Source organism: Sarcophilus harrisii, chromosome 4 (genome assembly GCF_902635505.1).
Source record: "Sarcophilus harrisii chromosome 4, mSarHar1.11, whole genome shotgun sequence".
In the NCBI taxonomy this organism is placed as follows: domain Eukaryota; kingdom Metazoa; phylum Chordata; class Mammalia; order Dasyuromorphia; family Dasyuridae; genus Sarcophilus; species Sarcophilus harrisii.
Window position 1 is genome coordinate 251,315,486 of NC_045429.1, and position 19,593 is coordinate 251,335,078.

Genomic DNA, 19,593 nt, shown 5'->3' on the forward strand with positions numbered 1-19,593 from the left:
GTCACATTATAAGATACTTAATACACCTTCTACTGATTAAGTTATATTTCAATTGCCTTCAAAATGACTTGATGGGGACTTTTCAAAACCTTAAATTTGGTAAAAAGTAAATTAGTCTCCCTCAAAAAAACAGGTAGTGTTTTGGGAACTGGTCAATCAAACCATTTAACTATTTTAAAAATCAATTTCCTTCTCTTATGCTTTTTGTTATTTTTCAATATTTTTTTCAAACTAGGTTTAAATTCCCAATGATCTATGTACAAAAATATTTACCACAGTTTTTTGGCATGTCAAAAAAGTGGAATCAAAGGAGGGTCCATCAATTGGAAACTAGATGAAAAAATTATATAAATTAATGGCATATTATTGTATCATAAGAAATTATGAAAGGGGCACTTTTGGAGAAACTGGGAACATATGCAAGAACTGATGCAGAACAAAGATAATTTTTTAAAAATAACTGAAAGACTTAATAATCATGGTTAATTCAAAAACCAATCACAATTCCAGAGGGTCCCATGATGAAACATTGTAAAGTCCAGGCTAACTCCCTGGAGGGCTCAAGAACAGCAGGAGTCAGGATAAGTAAAAGTCCTTCGTCTTTAGGGGGAGAAGTGAAGGAGACAGACAAAATACCATAGGCTCACCACCAACCTTTCTTCTCTGCATCCTACTGAAAAGTGAGTCTGGCTTTCACTCTCTAATCCTTCCTAGGATTATCAAAGATTGAACCAGAGTGGAACAGTGAGAAGAGCCATTTTTCCAAACATATGCTAATAGAATCATTGTCCAATAAGTAATTAGCCTTAAGTGCTCAGTTGTCTGATTCAAGCACACCTTTTAAGAATTTCAGCCCTTTACAAAACATGTTGCTTATCTTTTGACATAGAAGAATACAGACTAAGACACAATTGATGGACAAAGAGAATGTAAAAATTAGTTTCACTTGACCATGCATATTTGTTATAAGGGTATTGTCTTTCTTCTTGCAATAGCAGGGAAGAGGAAAAAAGTGGGATAAAGACAAGGTAGATTTTTGTTAAATAAAAACATTTTTTAAATTAATAATGACAATGATCATCTATGTACTTATTCAGGCTGCCTATTTGTCCAAAGTACATCTTCAATGCTTTATTCTAACCAAAAAGAAAAAAATATCTCCAGCTATCATTACTTTTAATTTCATATAAAAAATCTAATTCTGAAAAATTATTTTAGTAATCACAGAAACCTTGGGACAACACCTTGGAAAATATTCTAGCACATTCTTGCTATTATTTTATACAATATATTCCTTGTTCTGCTTGTTTCACTCCACATCAGTTCATATAAATCTTTCCAAACCTTTCTAAAATTATTTTTTATAGAACAATAATATTCCATTATCTTCATATACCATAACCTTTTCAGCCATTCCTCAATTGACGGGTACTACTCATTTTCCAATTCTTTGCTCCCACAAAAGTTCTTAGTTCTGAAAATATACTTACATCAAAAATAGGTTTAAATAGGCAACACAACATACATACCATGAAGGTTATGAGTGGGGAAGGATAAGTAAAAGGGGAAGCAAAAGGTGGAAGACGACAAAAGAGGGATTCAAGAGTAGGGGAAAGTTAAGTAATAAAAAGTCAAGTTAAGGAGCAGAATTAAAATAGAAAAGTTAGCAGAGATTGTGTGTGTGTGTGTGTGTGTGTGTGTGTGTACCTAAGTATATGTAGATATCTATGCATACTGGTCTCCTTATATATGTGTACATATACACATATGTGCGTCTGTGGATAGGTATGTGGGTGTATGTGTATTAGATATATCTGTGCTTAATTATAGCCTGCGTGGGGAAAGGAGAAAATGAAAGGGAGAAAAAAAAAAAAATTTAAAAGTACACAGCAGAGAACAAAAGAATAACCTACAAGAAAGTAAAGATAGACTCTTATGAATATAATTTCTTCTATAATTATGTATCCTTTCTTGAATTGAAAACTTGTTATATTTTTTGAATCTTCCCTGATGTTCTACTGGGCACATTATGATGCTTTGTTCTATTTTTTTTTTCACTTTTCTGTTTTTCTTTTTTTTTTTTTTAAACAGATAGAAAATAAAAACAATACAAAAAATTAAAAATTAAAAAAAAAAAAAAAAAAAACAATTCTTATGGAGCAGCTACATGGTGCACTGTATAGAGAACCAGTACTGGAGTAAGGAAGACCTGAATTCAAATCCAGTCTCAGACACTTAACACTTCCTAGCTATGTGATTTTGGGCAGGCCACTTAACCCCGCCTCTCTCTTACCACTACAACTAAAAGCAAAGAGGGGGCAGTGTGCTAGGATAAGAAGAAAACAGACCCAAAGAGTCGAAACACCTCTGTTTGAATACTGGCTATGCTACCTACATAACATTTTACAGTGTATTATGTTATATAATACATCTACATTTATACATAACATAATGGAAACATAATAAATGGAAAAGGCTCTGGAGTCTGAGGAGCTAGTGTCAGATCCTATTTTGGCACTTAGTACTTAAATGGTTTTGTAAAATGAGAGGGTTGGATTAGAAGGTCTGAGGGTTCTTTCTGCTTTAAAATCTGTGCTTCCTCTTATGATCTAATATAACCTCATTTTACATATGAACATATTAAAGGCTTAAGAAGTAAGATGACGTACCCCTGCGATCAGAGGCTGCAAGTTTGTAAATGGCAAAAATAAGATGAGGGGTCTAGAAAATGGGTTAAAGATCTTGTTTCTGCATCACAGTGGGGCGTACCTAAGTAACAACACACTTGTGAACACCTGTATGATAAAGAACATGCAACTGGTTTTGCATGAACATGACCAAATAAAGTGAATGCCAATGGGAGCCATGATTAGGGGTAGGGACTCACATAAGGGAATCAGATGCTCCAGTTAGCTCTGTAGTACCCAGCCATGGGGAATCAGGAGAGGGATGCCAATACAGTCACTTACAAGGAACTGTGACCAAAGAAGGTGACAGCCAACAGGTTAAGTACTTAGGGATGGGGCCTCCTTTGGGGGAATCAGGCACTCCAGATAGGCTGTAACCTCCATAACACCCAGCCAATGGGGTATCAGGGAAGGGACTTGCTTTGAGAAAGGGTACAAAAATTTAGGCTTTGGTGCCTTAAGGGTGTGCCTATTTTTTTTGGACACCTGTTCTTGCAAGATCATGAATGAAAATCTTTTCCTGGCTTCATTGGCAAGTCTGCAGAGCTTTTGGTAAGATGTCTGTCTCTTCATTAATACAATGTTGATAGAATTGTGAACTGAGCCAACCATTCTGGAGAGCAATTTGGAACTATGTCTAAAGGGCTGTAAAACTGCATACCCTTTGACCCAGCAGTATCTCTATTAGACCTGTATCCCAAAGAGATCATAAAAAAGGAGAAATGATCAATGTGTGCAAAAAACGGTTGTGGCAGCCCTTTTACGTAATGGCAAGAAACTGGAAACTGAGCAGGTGTCCCTCAATAGGAGAATGGATAAATAAATTATAGTATATGAATGTTATGGAATATTATTGTTCTATAAGAAATGATCAGCAGGATGATTTCAGAAAGGCCTGGAGAGACTTACATGAACTCATACCAAGTGAAATGAGCAGAACCAGGAGATCATTGTACAGAGCAATAACAAGATTATAAGATGATCAATTCTGATGTACATGACTCTTTTTAGCAATGACATGATTCAGCAGGTCTGGTGACGAAGAGAGCCATCTGCACTGAGAGAGAAGTTGTGGGAACTGAGTGTGGATCAAAATATAGTATTTCCACCTTTTTTTATTGCTGTTTGCTTGCATTTTATTTGCTTTCTCATTTTTTGATTTTTGATCTGATTTTTCTTGTGTACTAGAATAATTGTGGAAATATGTACAAAATAAATGCACATGGTTAATATATATGGATTACTTGCCATCTGGAGGGGAAGAAGAAGAAAATCTGGAACACATAGTTTTTCAAGATGAATGTTAAAAATTATGCATATGTTTTGAAAATAAACAGCTTTAGCCATTCTCCAATTGAAAAATGGTCAAAGGATATGAACAGACAATTCTTAGATGAAGAAATTGAAACTATTTCTAGTCATATGAAAAGATGCTCCAAGTCATTATTAATCAGAGAAATGCAAATTAAGACAACTCTAAGATACCACTACAGACCTGTCAGATTGGCTAAGATGACAGGAAAAATAATGATGATTGTTGGAGGGATGCGGAAAACTGGGACATTGATGCATTGTTGGTGGAGTTGTGAACGAATCCAACCATTTTGGAGAGTAGTTTGGAACTATGCTCAAAAAGTTATCAAACTGTGCATACCCTTTGATCCAGCAGTGTTACTACTGGGATTATATCCCAAAGAGATTATAAAGAAGGGAAAGGGACCTGTATGTGCACGAATGTTTGTGGCAACCCTTTTGTAGTGGCTAAAACTGAAACTGAATGGATGTCCATCAGTTGGAGAATGGCTGAATAAATTGTGGTATATGAATATTATGGAATATTACTGTTCTGTAAGAAATGACCAACAGGATAATTTCAGAAAGGCCTGGAGAGACTTACACGAACTGATGCTGAGTGAAATGAGCAGGACCAGGAGATCATTATATACTTCAACAACAATACTATATGATGACCAGTTCTGATGATGACCAGGCCATCCTCAGCAACGAGATCAACCAAATCATTTCTAATGGAGCAGTAATGAACTGAACTAGCTATGCCCAGAAAAAGAACTCTGGGAGATGACTAAAAACCATTACATTGAATTCCCAATCCCTATATTTATGCACACCTGCATTTTTGATTTCCTTCACAAGCTAATTGTACAATATTTCAGAGTCTGATTCTTTTGTACAGCAAAATAATGTTTTGTCATGTATACTTATTGTGTATCTAATTTATATTTTAATATATTTAACATCTACTGGTCATCCTGCCATCTAGGGAGGGGGGGGGTAAGAGGTGAAAAATTGGAACAAGAGGTTTGGCAATTGTTAATGCTGTAAAGTTACCCATGTATATATCCTGTAAATAAAAGGCTATTAAATTAAAAAATAAATAAATAAAGCTGCCAAATAATCTTAAAAAAAAAAAAAGAAAGAAAGAAAAGAAACAGCTTTAATTTAAAAAAAAGATGTTTGTCTCTTACAGGGAGAAAAATTATTAAGAAAAAAATTGAACTGAAAAAAACGTCAGGGCAAGGTGGTAATTATATGTTAAGAGTGAATGAAAATGGGTAGATAGCCAATAAAAAGTGTTACACTGGTATCCATAAAACTACAAAAGAGCTAGAGAAAGTTTTCAAATGGGTTGAGTAAGTGGTTCTCTGGAGAAACTGATAGAGGAACAATGGCAAGAAATCTCACAGTATGAGAAAGCATGGATTGATTTAAATGAACACCCATATTAAGGCAATTAAATAACATTTATTTAGACTCAAATATGTGTCAAAAATTATGGTGGGGATATAAAAGGGAAAATAAAGTCATGCCTGCCCTGTGAAAACTTATTTTGTATCTAAGGATGAAACAAGTACACAAATATTTTATCACAAAATATACAAAAATAAATATGAAATCACAGATCATCCAAGTACTAAAACAGGTCGAGTGTCGTGCTTGCAAGCAAATATTCTATTTAATTTTCTTCCATTTTCAATCTAATTAAAGTTTTTACAAAAACACCTTAAGGTTTTTCGAATATTTCATTTTTCCAAGTTCATCCTGAATTTCCAAAGAGTAACTTTTCTTATACTTAGTATATGATCATTCTATATATTTTACAGATTTTACAATTTTTACAAATTTTACTAAATAAAAAAAGATGACCATAAGAAAACATACTAATAGTGATAAAATAAAATAGCTGGATTTTTTTTTTTTGTGGGAATTTGATTCCCCCTCCACCAGTTACTATCAAATATAAAAACAAATATAACAAACTGTCAAAATATCAATCATAAAAGTATTACGTCTATGCAAATATATGCCAATGAGAAGGTTTTTTTCCCCTTTCAATTCCTGCCTCTTCCTACCTCATCACGCAAAAAACTTTGAGATACAAAAATAATCCAATTCTATATCCCAATAGCATTTTATATCATTTACAAACAGTACTTTGTTTAACAAAATTATATAATCCTACAGTTTACGTTACAATGCAGCAACCATGCCAAGGAAATTTCCTCTACAAACAATAAATATGAGTCTATTAATCAAGAGTCATTCTAAATGGTTCAAAGTTGTCTCATTAAATTTAAGATCTTCTAGGGCTTAGTAATAAATTTATCCAAATTAATTTGCTCAATATGTAAAAAGAAAAAAATCCATACTAGAGTTGGCCCAATGTTCGACCTGGTCCATTATTCTACTCTCTAATAATAACTCCAAAAAACATGTGGTGAAAAGACACGCAGTGAAAAATAATAGCAATTGTTCTAATAAGGTTAGGAATATAGCTTAAATAGTCTAAAAATCATCAAGCACACTAAGGATAGCTATATATATTTTTGGCATTATCTAATTAACTTTTTGGATCTGAATCTTCAGCATCATTTTGTCCTGCCTACATCCTCTATTACTATCTTATAAATACTATGACAACAAAATTTTCTGTTCATAGCAATCAAGATCCAATGGGCAATCTCTGAAAACCTTTAAATTGCTCTTTAGTGAAGTACCGAGAACAAAGTTATAATTTTGTAGGAAGAAAAAAGAAGTTAGAAATTTGACCCTAAGGTGAATTTTAAGATCACTGTCAAATTTTCAATGATTTAATATTATCAACTTGAAAATCTAGACATACTCTTTTCAAAGGCTGAGACCATTTCCAATTGAAAATCAAATGTTCTGACATTTATCTACACGCACATTTAGTTTCTCAAGTTTTCACATGAAAAAAATAAAACATAACTTCTACTTTAAGATAATATAATAAAATACTATGCATATGGGAAAAAAAAGCTTCATTTTTAAAGAAAGAACTAGATAAAATTATTTCCAAGTTAATCTGTACAACACAAGTTTTATAAAAAAAAGGAGTTAATTTATTCTTAATTTATTTGTGATATGGACTAGATGAGAAGTTACAAAATCAAAAGTAGTTAGCTCAAAAAATACTCAGGAGGACTGAATCATTTTTCACAGCCAATTCTGATTACTTTTGCCAGGATTTGGGTTGAAATGAAAACTGCAAAGTGAAACCTGTGTAAATGTAATCAGCAAGTGCTAATAAAGCAACTTAAAATTCGAATGAAAATGGAAAAAAAAAAAACACTCAATGTTCTGAGTACTACAAACTATGTTGCAACTTAATCAGAAATCTGTATAATACTGAACAGTCAAGAAACAAATGCTTTTTAATGTTTCAGTTTTTTTTTTTTGGGGGGGGGATAACTTAAAAATGTTTCGTTTGGGATAAAAAAGAAAAATAAAATAAAATAGTACATACCTCTTCCAAAATAAATAAGAATTTGATTTTTTAAAAATAGGACCACTCTAATGTTCTCTATAATAAGTACCTGCAACTACCTGGATATAGTACCTGCAATTAACCTACATAATAAAAGACAAGGTCATCATGCAACTGTATATATTTTTAAATAACCACCACTTAAAGAACTATGCCTTCAGTAATTATTTTATTTTGAAACTTTCAAAATCTTACTCATCATATTTTCTTAATGTAGCTACTTCCAATTTTCTTTCTGGTATTTGCAATGGCACCAAAATATATTCCTTTTTACTTTTAAACAGATGGAACTCTCTCTCTGATTTCAGCTCCAAACTGGGAGAACAAGATCCTAACAGTGTCCTACCAAACATTAAGGTAAAACACTCAGTGTAAAAGATTTTAAGATACATCAAAATGTATATAGAACTTCTTCAGGTTAATAAGAAGAAAATATTAAAAAAAAATACAGAGGAAGGAAAAAGTAAGAAAGAGAAGGGAGGAAGCATTTATTAAGCACTTACAATGTACCAAGTACTATGGCTAAATAGTTGAGATTCAAAGCAAAATCAAGTCACAGAAGTAATTCTTACAAGCTCCATCACTCATTAGCCCTTTGTACTTTCAAATGCTTCTTCAGTTTGGAATGAAAACTACTTGAGAAAAAGGATCAAGTCTAAGTTTTGTTCTGTACACCTAAGTACCCAATGAGCACATCTACATTCACTGACTGGTTAACATCTCTGGGTAGTAAAGTGGTTTAAACACAGAAGAACAGAGATCTCTGCTTGGGATGAAAGCTTTAATAACTGAAATACTCAAGACCAGGCAGGAGAACCAGGTTATCTGAACTTTACACTTGTTTCTGGTTTTGCTTCTTTATATGTGAAGAAGAATGACAATATATCAGTCATATTTCAGCCAGAAGCAACTGAGAATATATGCCTTGTTCTCAAAATATCAGTAATAAAAAAATTTGAATCACTGAGTTCCACAAATCAGGGGTAAGAGCCCCACCCCTCCATACACACACACACACACACACAGACAATTTCCTATTAGTTAGAACTAACAAAACAGCCAGACCCTAATTGTTTCATTTAACTTATGCATAGGGAATTTTCTTTAGTTTAAGGAAAACATTTATTGAATTTTCAATAATGAAGGACATTATTTTCATTTATCAAACTACAGAAATTAAAATTTAACTAAATTTGTCTTTTAAAATGAGACCAAAAAAACCATTTAAAAAAATTATTAAGATATACCTGAGCATACAGGTATTGCCAGAATTGCAAGCCCTTAGTGGATTCATTTACTACAGGGCATTTTCTCTTTTCTCCCTCATTAAGTTAATCTGTCCCGCTCACCATTAGATTTAGTTTGAAATCTGAGATTTTTTTTAATGCTATACTACCCAAAGTACAGAAAGATACATACATATCTTTTAATTCTGTGAATTAATTTACAAAATCAGTTTGAAAAAAACAAAAGGATTTTGAAATTAATGAAATTTCAACTGATATAAAAAAGGACTTCTTTCAATGTTTGGTGTTTTTTCCCTGTTCATATTCACAGCTTTAAAAAAAAAAAAATTAGGCATTAGGAACCCACCAGGCTACAAATTCAATGAACTTCATTTCTTACTAGAAAAACTATAAAAATCTTTAAAATAAATAGCAGCCTTTAATTTTCCTGCAGAGGATAAAATATGCTGCTGAGCTTTTTGCATTTACCTCACACCTTAGTATGAGGTTGCTCAACTTATTTGTTCATTCTTTTTAAGCATCATCAACATAGGTTAGTCATCATCAGCTAAGTTTTCTTAAATGATAAAACTGCAATATGGTCTGTGTTGTTAAATTAAAGAATAAAAAAGAGTCAGGAGTCAAAAAACGGATGAGATAAGGTTAGCTCTGAAAAAAAAAAAAATCAAGTGATGTACTTACTGCCAAAGCCTTGGACAGTTTGGCTCTAAAGTCATTCAAGATGATTGACACAATATCCTGATGTGGCACAAACGCAAAGCCATGCTCCAAATAAACTTTCCTTCCTCGGAACAAATCCAGAGCATCAGCAAAAGGAACCTGGAAGTAGAAAGCCAAGGAAAATAAGTTATTGTGTAACAAATTCGGTTTTCATATGTGCTAAATCTAAATAAAACTCACATTTAGACAGTGCTTCCTTTAAGAAATAACATCCATCACAACAAACCCAAAAGAATAGAAAAAGGATAAATGCATACTGCATAAAATGGGAAAAATGGATTGTATGGGGGAGAAGTAATACAAATAAATCATATGAAATCACTTGACTACATTAAATAAAATAGCTAACATTTATATAGTGCTTACTATGTTCCAGGCACTATCCTAAGTTCTTACACTTATCATCTCATTTGATCTTTACAACTTTGGGAGGTAAGCATTATTATAATACCTTTTTTATAAATGAGTAAACTGAGGCACACAAAGTATGATTTGCCCAGAATGGCACAGCTAAGTAAATGTGTAAGACCAGATTTTAACACCAGTTTTTGTCATTCCAGTCCCAAAATTCTACCTACTATATCATCTAGCTGCTCCAGGTTCACAAGTAATCATACATATGTGGAGATAGGAGGAATATAGCAAAGACCTTACTTTTGTTCCATATAACTATGGTAATTATTTATTGGAAGAGATAAAGAAAAAGTCCTCAACCTGTGATTTTATCAATGACTTGTAATTTCATTAATGATCAGGATTCTCCCTCTATAGATTCAGAATCTCCACTCATTTCCAACTGATAATCATAGAATTACCTGGATACTTAAAGGTAAAGTGACTTACTTGCCTTTAATTATACACTCTCTCTGTATTGGAGGTAATAATACTTTCTACATCATGAACGACTCTATACCTATGCCATACTAGCAACCTGGCTTCTCACTAACAAAAATAATTCTAATTCTAATTATCACCATAATGCTTTATATTTATAAAACTTGACTTTTTCATCACTTTCACAGACATTTATTTCACCTCCTCTTCCTACAACCTCTTTTCAAAGATATCACAAATTCCCATTTTACAGATGATGAAGATAAGCTTAGAGTGAGTTGAAGCAGCTTGCTGAACATCACACAACTAAGTGGTAGAGTCAGGACTTGACTTTATGCCTAAGCTTTTTCTATCACATTACTTTACCAAGCTAAAAATTTAAATTTCTACCAACCCACAATTCTTTAGATTTCCAAATTATCACTACCAGCTACTTTGTATTTTATATAGCATCAAGTAAATAAAATATGATCTACTAAAGAATACAAATATGTACTACTAAAAACTATTGAAATAATATATAAGTAGCCTCCACATCTCTCTGTATCTTTGTTCACTGTAAAAATTTAAATAGTTTATCCCAGTGCTAGAAAATGTCAATAATGAAACAATAATTTTAGTGTTCATTTTTACTATTAAATATTTTTTAACCTCTTTTTATTATTATGTAACTGTTTTCATCTGATTGCTTCAGTCTTATCCAATTCTTTTGTGATACTGGTCAGTATTTCTTGAATGGCTTGCCATTTCCTTCTCCAGTTATTTTACAGATGAGTAAACCGAGGCAAACAAGATAAACGATTTGCCTAAGGTCACACAACTAGTATCTGAAACCACATGTGAACTCAAGTCTTGCTGTCTCCAGGCCCACTGCCATCTAGCTGCCCATAAAAGTTTTGTTGCTGCTCAGTCATGTCTGACTCTTTGTAACCCCATCTAGGGTTTTCTTGATATGGTAGACTGCAAAAACATAACATTAGGAAGAGAGATACTTTGAGACTTATTTATTATGTTATTACTATTACAGCGACTGATTCTAAACCTTTTTGGATAAGCAGATGTGACTATCATCAGAGAAAGTACAACACAAAATGACCCAGGTGAATAAAACAAGATGTAAGATTTTCCAGAGTAAAGGAATTTTTCTCCTTCAAAAAATTAAATAGAAAGAGGACCCCACCTTCTTTCTCTACTGAACCCTAAAATGATACAAATATCAGACTTTCTAAGATTTAGATAAGTTAAAACATTTATAAATGACAAACTCTGACAAACTTCACTTAAAAGATCTGAGAACTACTTTCTAACTTAGAGGTTTTAAAATCTTTCAAATAAGAATAATATTAGCAAAGTGCTTTGATTTCTGCTCTGGAGACCTAACTTCTTTCTCTTCTTTTCCCCTCTCCCATCAAAAAAAAAATTGCTTTACTTAAAATAGTTGGCACATTGGGGCCATATTTCATTTCTTAGTTTGTCTGGAGTACCCTGTAAAAAGGTATTTCAAAAAATACAGAGCTAAATCACATCAATGATTTTTACAGATGCATATATAATACAAAGACTTGAATTAAAAGTCAATATATGTGAACTGACATTTTAATCCAAAAAAAAGTATGAAAAATGCAGAAGTCTGCTTTGTCTAAGCTAAGTTTAATTATTTACTTAAGTCTCCTGAAGGCTGTAGGGAAGAATATTTTTTGTTCAAAGTATAAGCTGTTTGCTTATACGTTCAAAAATGACCTTCCAAAAATGGAATAGTACTATAAAACCAGAGAATTCTCTAACATAATTTAACTAGATTTACACCTAATAGTAGGGCAGCAAGGTAATACAGTGGACAGAGTCTTGGGCTTGGAACCAGAAAGACTAATCTTAAAGAGTTCAAATCTAGCCTCAGATACTTACTAGCTGAGTGACTGTATCTATATATATATACAGAGTACATCTGTAAAATGAGCTGGAGAAGAAAATGGCAAAATACTCCAGTATCTCTGTCAAGAAAAAACCCAAAATGGGATCACAGAGAGTCAGATATGAATATAAAAAATGACTTAACAACAACATCCTTATAGTCATCCAAAAACAAAAACAAAAACAAAAACAAAAAAACAAACAAACAAAAAAAAACACCTTATTTTTTCTCCAGTAATGTAGAATGGAAAAAATACTAGATAAAGACATAAATTCCAAGTCCCAGTTCAGATACCTAGAAATTGGGTGGATGATGCTGTGAACCTTTCACCACTTCAATTGAGTTTCTGATTGTGGGTAGGAGCCAGGGTAAACCTGATCATAATGAAAAGATATATTATTTGTGTTTTAAGTAAAAGCAGGTACCCTCCCCACCCCACTACTCACATTGAATGAGGTAGAGCCAAGATGTCAGAGAAAAGGCAAAAAAACAAAAAAAATTCACAAAAGACATCATCCTTCAAGAAATTATCAAGGAAAACTTTCCTAACATTCTAGAACCAAAAGGTAAAATAGAAATTAAAAGAATCATCAATCACCCTCTGAAAGAGATGACAAAATGCTATCTCCTAAGAATACTATATCTAAATTCCAACTTTCAACTAAAGGAGAAAATACTGCAAACAAAATAATTCAAATATCATGGAGCCAGTCAAGGGAAGACAAGACTTAATAGTTTCTACATTAAAAGATAAAAGAACTTAGAATATGATATTTCAAAGGGCAAAAGATCTAGGACCAAAAATCACCTATGCAGCAAAACAGATAATCCTCCAGGGAGGGAAATAGACATCTAATAAAATAGAGGAGCATTCTGGATGAAGAAAACAGAACTCAATAGAAAACTTGGCTTTCAAATACAAGACAAGAGAAGTATAAAAAAGTAAAAAGGAAAGAGAAATCATAAGATATTAAAGTTAGGCTATTTACATTCTTACATGGGAAAATGATATTTGTAATTCCAAAAAACTTTCTCATTATTAGGGCAAAAAGAAGTACTATAGAGAGAGAACAGAGTTGAATATGAGGAGGATTATATATTTTTTTAAATTACAGGGTGAGAAAAAGAAATGTATTAGGAAAAGAGGAATGGGAAAAGTAGATTGGGATAAACTGTCTAACATAAAAGTTTTTATAGTTCAGGGGAAAATGAGGAAAGTGCATGAAACTTAATTCTCATCAGAATTGGCTCAAAAAAGAAATAATATATACATACACCCAGTTGAGCATAGAAATCTATTTTACCATACAGGAAAGTAGGAGGAAAATGAGATAAGAGGTGGGATAAAAAAGATGAACTGGAAGAGAAGCAAAATACTTTTTAGAATGAAAGGAGAAAAAGTAGAATAAAGAGGATGAAAATAGAATAGAGAAAGAGACATAGTATTCATAACTGAAAAAAATTTACAAGTTTCTCTCATAAAAATTTCAGTTCTCAAATATATAAAAAACTGAACTGAATTTATAGAAATTAGAGCCATTCCTCGAAATAAATGGTAAATGATACAAAAAGTTTTTTCTGTGAGATAATCAAAATTATCTACAATCACATGGGAAAAAATGCTCTAAATCACTACTGATTGGAGAAATGCAAATTAAAGCAACTCTGAGCGATGTCACCACATCTATAAGATTGGCTAATATGACCAAAAAAAAGAAAATGACAAATGTTGGAAGACTGTGAGCAAATAAGACATTAATGCATTGGTGGTGAAATTTGTGAATTGTTTCAAACATTCTGGAAATCAATTTGGAACTATGTTCAAAGACCTATAAAACCATGCATACTCTTTGACCCAACAATATTATTATTAGATCCTGTATCCAAAACAGATTTAAAAAAAAAAGAAAGAAAGAAAAAAGAGAATCCTATATATACAAAAATATTTATAGCAGCTCTTTTAGCAGTGGCAAAGAATTAGAAACTGAGGAGACATCCATCAATTGGGAAATATCTCGACAAGTTATTGGATATGATTATGATAGAATACTATTGTGCTATAAGAAATGAAGAACACATGGTCTCTGAAAAACCTGGAAAGACTTATATGAACTGATACAAAGTGAAATGAATAGAACCAGGAGAACATTGTATATAGTGGCAGTAATATTTTATGATGATCAATTGTGAATAAATTAGTTATTCTCAGTAATACAATGGTACAAGACAATTCTAAAGGATTTATAATAAAAATGCTATCAAAGAAAGAACTGATGGAATCTAACTTCAGATTGAAGCATACTCTTTCTTTATTTTTCTTGTCAGTTTTTTTGTCTGTCTTCTTTTACCACATGATCAACATGCTATAACTGCAAATATATAACCTATATCAGTTACTTGCCTTCTCAATGAGGGGCAAAGGGTAGAAAGTAAAGACAATTTGAAACTAAAAAAAAAGTTTTAAATGAATGTTAAAAATCGTTTTTACATATAATGGGGTAAAATATAAAATATTAAGTTAAAAAACAGAATATCCCAGAATTGAATGGTAAAACTAGATATATTTAAATACAAAGTAAAAAAAAAAGAAAAGAAAAGAGAAAAGCTTAAGGAAATCATATGAGCATTCATGAAAAGTATCTTCAAGTATTCAAAGGTCTGTTCAGTGGATTTTAGCCAAAGCCTCCTATAAGAACTCATTTTTTAAATATAAATGTCAAGTGAAGAAGTGCATCAAGGACAATAGACATAATAAAAATTGAACTAAGTGTGAACATGAAAATATGCTAAATCATTAAGTTCTAGGGAAGAAAAATCATTAAATAGGAAAGAGAAATAAATTCAAAGACTCTTCCTAATTCATTTTTTTCCCAATCATTTTAGTTGTGTGTCCAACTCTTCGTGACCCCATTTAGGGTTTTTATGGCAAAAATGGTAAAGTGATTTGCCAGCTCATTTTACAGATGAGGAAACTAAGGCAAACAGCATTGGGTGACTTACCAAGGTCACATACCTGGTGGATATTTGAGGTCAGATTTGAACTCAGGAAGATAAGTCTTCCTGATTCCAGACCCAGTTTTCAATCCACTGCATCACCTAGAGGCCTTTCTAATTCATATACACTTTTGACTATTGCTGAGCACCCTTTAGACTGATACAACATCTAGTTTTTGAGGATAAAAATAATCTGGAGGTGCATGGAATGATTATTATTCCTCATTTACATCAAGGGTAGGGAACATTTTTTCTGCCCAAGGGCCACTTGGATATTTATAAAATCATTTGTACAAAATTGTAACCTTACAGTAAACTCAAATAATTGGAAGTTCTTATATCTAGTATTCAGCTACTGATCACCTGCAGTTGCCTTAGCAAATGAGTTAGAGGGCCTTATTCTTTTCTCCACCCCTGCTTTACATGGTATGCTTTCATTTGGATCTGGGATAAACATCCCTGTGAGGGACAGAGAAAGACCCTAAAAATCTGTCCACTGCTCCCAACTGTTACAGGATCCAATTTTGTATGATGTGTCCTTAATTTCGGTTTCCTCTGATGATTCTCAGGAAAGGCCACATGAAAGGAGAGGAAGGAAGGGGAAAAATGGGGAAGGAAAAGAAATAGAAGGGAGGGAAGAGGGGAGAAGGGAAAGGAGAAGGGAGAAAAGGGAAAAGGGAAAGAGGAAAGGAAAAAAGGAAAGTGAAGGAAAAGTGGGGACCTGGACTAAGAGTTTTACTCGTCTATGAGATATAGTACCTGGACACGAGAAACACTTCATAAATGTTTATTGGCCTGACTTGGCTGTATCTCTCTGGATAACAGAAAAAAGAAGTGGAGAACTGACCTGAACTGGTCAAACTGCTATGGGTGCCAGGCTATTTTGAGAACTGCAACAAGAATAGGCTAATATGATTTATATCTGAGCCTGTGTTTCTAAGGTTCCCTAAGGGACAACAGAGAAAAAAACCACAGCAAACATTTATACAGCACTTTAAGGTTTGCAAAGTGCTTTATATATATTACTTTATTTGATCTTCACAACAATCCAAAGAGGTAGGCACTATAATTATCCTCATTTTACACATAAGAAAAACAAAGCAGACAGAGGTTAAGTGTCTTAAGTCAAACAGCTGGCAAATGTCTGAGACCAGATTTAAACTCAGGTCTTCCTGACTCCAGTTCTTTATCTTTTATCTTTACTTTACTACCAAGTTGCCTTGATCCTCCTATATTTTTATTTAGTTTTTTTTTTAAGATATCTTTATTGTTGCTATGAAAAATGAATTTGCTAAATAAAGTAATATTATTTTTAAAAAGACTAGGAAGACTATGCTTCAATAACTTAAGAGAAAAAACAAACTTCCAACAATAGACATACTAGTTACACATCACTCTTCTGTATTCCTCAAGTGCTCTTGGTTAATTCTCCCAGCAACATTCAGTTAGCTGGATTCTGGGTTTTGTACATGCATATAAGTAGTAAAAAAGTACTTATTTCCTAGATTCTAAAATTCATACTTTCTCCTTTGAATAAGCTCTGTCTCTGTCCCCCCCCCCCCAATTATTAAAGAATTACACAAAACCAAATATGCAGAAAAACAAAATGAGATACAGTAGCAAATATTAAAGCCACAATCAAATTAGAATGTTGTTCCAATTAAGGTGTGAGACATCCAAAAACACTAAAGGAAAAATCATAAATTTCACAACTATTCTAACCTATATCTATAAGTCATTATAACAGAGTCACAAAAATCCTAGGAAAACAATGCAACAATTTTCTCACCTTATAAACTGCCTCTAATTCATATTTGTTTCCACTTAAAGGTATTGAGGAATCAATAATATTCTGAAAATGGAGTTCCTTTTCTTCTTTACTAATCTGAAAGAAAACATACATAGTGCAATGTTTAAAAATACAAAAGACTTTTTGTATTTAATTAATTAATAAAATTAATTTTTAAAAAGCTCATTATTTTTTGGTGAGCTGTATTTATGCTGTAGAGCTAAAAAATTCCCCAAACTTGTCCACTACATAGTATTACTAAAACTATTTTTCAAAAGATGTTCATACTAAACATCTAGTTACATCATAACATCATCAATGTCATCAAATGCCCACTCTACAACTTCTTCCAGTCCTCATTTACCCATCAGAAAGATGAAAATAGTACAAAATGCTTTGCATACCCCCACAAGAATACTGTAAGGATAAATGAAAAAAAGGTAAAAAGAGTAAGAAAAGTAGCAAATGAGAGAAAGAGGAAAAAAAAGAAAGAGGAAGGGAGGGAAAGAGACAGAGAAACAGAGAAGGAACAAGGAAGACACAAACACAGAAAAATAGAGAGAGGGAGGAAGAAACAGACAGATAGCCAGAGACAGAGAAACAGAGATGGGGGGAGAGAGGAGACAGACAGACAGAAAGACAGACAGAGACAGAGAAACAGAGATTGGGGGTGGAAGGGTGGGGAGAAACAGATAGCAAAAATAGAGAAACAGAGGGAGGAAAGGAGAGGCAGAAAGGGAAACAGAAAACAGGGAAAGAAAGAAGGCCAGAGACAGAGGCAGAGATAAGGACTAGCAAAGGAATAGGGAGATAGAGAAGAAAAGACAGAAAAAATACAATAACAATATAAGTTATTACCTATTACATCTATGTGTTATTATATTCATACAATTGTTATTTTCTCCATCTAAAGATGCATACATCTATATATATCTATGTATTATTAATACCAAACATTGTAAATATTGCTAAATTTCGTATTCACATTTTTTTAAAAGCTTTGCACTCTTAAAATATATTCTTTTTTCTCAGAACAATAAATCTGCTATCTTAGAACTTTGCTGGCTTACATATTTTCAAACTGAGAGTCTAGAGAGCAGATTCAGGTTCTAACTCGGCCATTAACTCTGGCTAAAGTGATATAAGCAAATCATTTCCATTCTTTTTACCTCAGCTATCTAATCTATAAGCTGTAGAGTACGAACTAGGAGATCACCAAAGTAATAGAACTTCTAAGCTACGAAGTCCTCCAAATATCATTCAAGCCAATATCTCAACAAGATTGCCTTTGACAATGTATCTGGCAAATGGTCAGCTTGCCTTTGTTTGAATTCTTCCTCTCAAAGAGAAAGCAATCACAACATTCCACTTTAGGCTAAGATTTTTCACCTTTCATCAAGCGTAAATTTACCTTTCTGCAATGCTGACCCAATGTTGGTCTTGTCTTCTGAGACCAAACAAAACAAGTTTAATCTCTCTTCCATGTGACAGTCCTTCAAAGCTTTGAGAACAGCCCTCATGCTCCCCCTAAGATTTTTCTTCTCCACATCCCTTCCAGCTTTAAAAAATGATTCTACTTGTAATACACACACACACACACACACACACACACACACACACACACACACACACACCTTTCCTCCAAAGAGGAAAAAATTCTACTGCTATAATTCTGGAGCTTTTGTTATCTCCATAGTTCGGGCCCAAATCTGCTCAAATATAAAGATTCCAACAAGCAGATTAATATACTATCCACCTAGATAATGCAGTGTACAATATATGCAAAATGGGGCAGGGGCAAGGGAGAGAACAACAAAAATGGATTCCACAGAAAATTTCAAAACATGAACATTCTAATGCAGGTATGAAAATAGCAATTCCAGGAAAAGCTAAAAGAAGAAAGAACCAAATAAATTTTAAAAGGAATAAGGAGTGGAAGAGCTTCCAAATGTGAAAATGCTATGAACACATAAAACAGTAAACTGTTCCAAATGACATCCTATATCTATGTTGATAAGTCTTATGTGACATGAATACCTCTAAAGATTTAATATTTTTGATCATCTCTTATACCCAAGTTATAAATTCACATATAATATTGCTATATTCATTTTTTTTCTTTTATCAGATACTTAACCATTATATGAAAGGAAATCTTAAAATAATACAAGCAAAAAATTTAGGTACCAAGTTATCATTATACCTAGTTTCAAGGCTAATTATATATTACTTCTATTCACATAGCTTTGAGTCCCAAACTGGGTCCGCTTGTTGTTACTCATATACAACAGGGCAACAGACCAGGAGTCAAGAAAACTTTATTCAAATTCAGCTTCTGATACTTACTAGCTATGTGATCCTGAGCAAATCAAACCTCAGTTTCCTTATCTATAAAATGTGGGGAATTAATGCACCTACTTTTCTTGGTTTTGTAAGGATAACATATTTGTTAAGCATTTTGCAAAACTCAAAACATTATATAAATGCTAACTACTATTGTTATTATTTCACCTATCTGTGACTTTGCATAGACTATCCCTCATGCCTAGAAAACACTCCACTTATTTTATAGAGAAGCATAACTCAATTGTCACCTTCTATAG

General features: G+C 32.8%; 1 protein-coding gene across 4 annotated transcripts in view; it reads right to left on the reverse strand.

The window, feature by feature from the left end:
- Positions 1-19,593, reverse strand: part of PRIM2 (DNA primase subunit 2) — a 342,100-nt gene that overhangs the window by 267,710 nt on the left and 54,797 nt on the right. For all 4 annotated transcript variants that reach the window (XM_031964687.1, XM_031964688.1, XM_031964689.1 and 1 more), the window contains exons 6-7: positions 16,991-17,086; positions 9,423-9,560 (exon numbers count right to left, since the gene is read on the reverse strand). In XM_031964687.1, the coding sequence (XP_031820547.1) occupies positions 9,423-9,560; positions 16,991-17,086 (234 nt within the window). The remainder of the gene's footprint in view (positions 1-9,422; positions 9,561-16,990; positions 17,087-19,593) is intronic.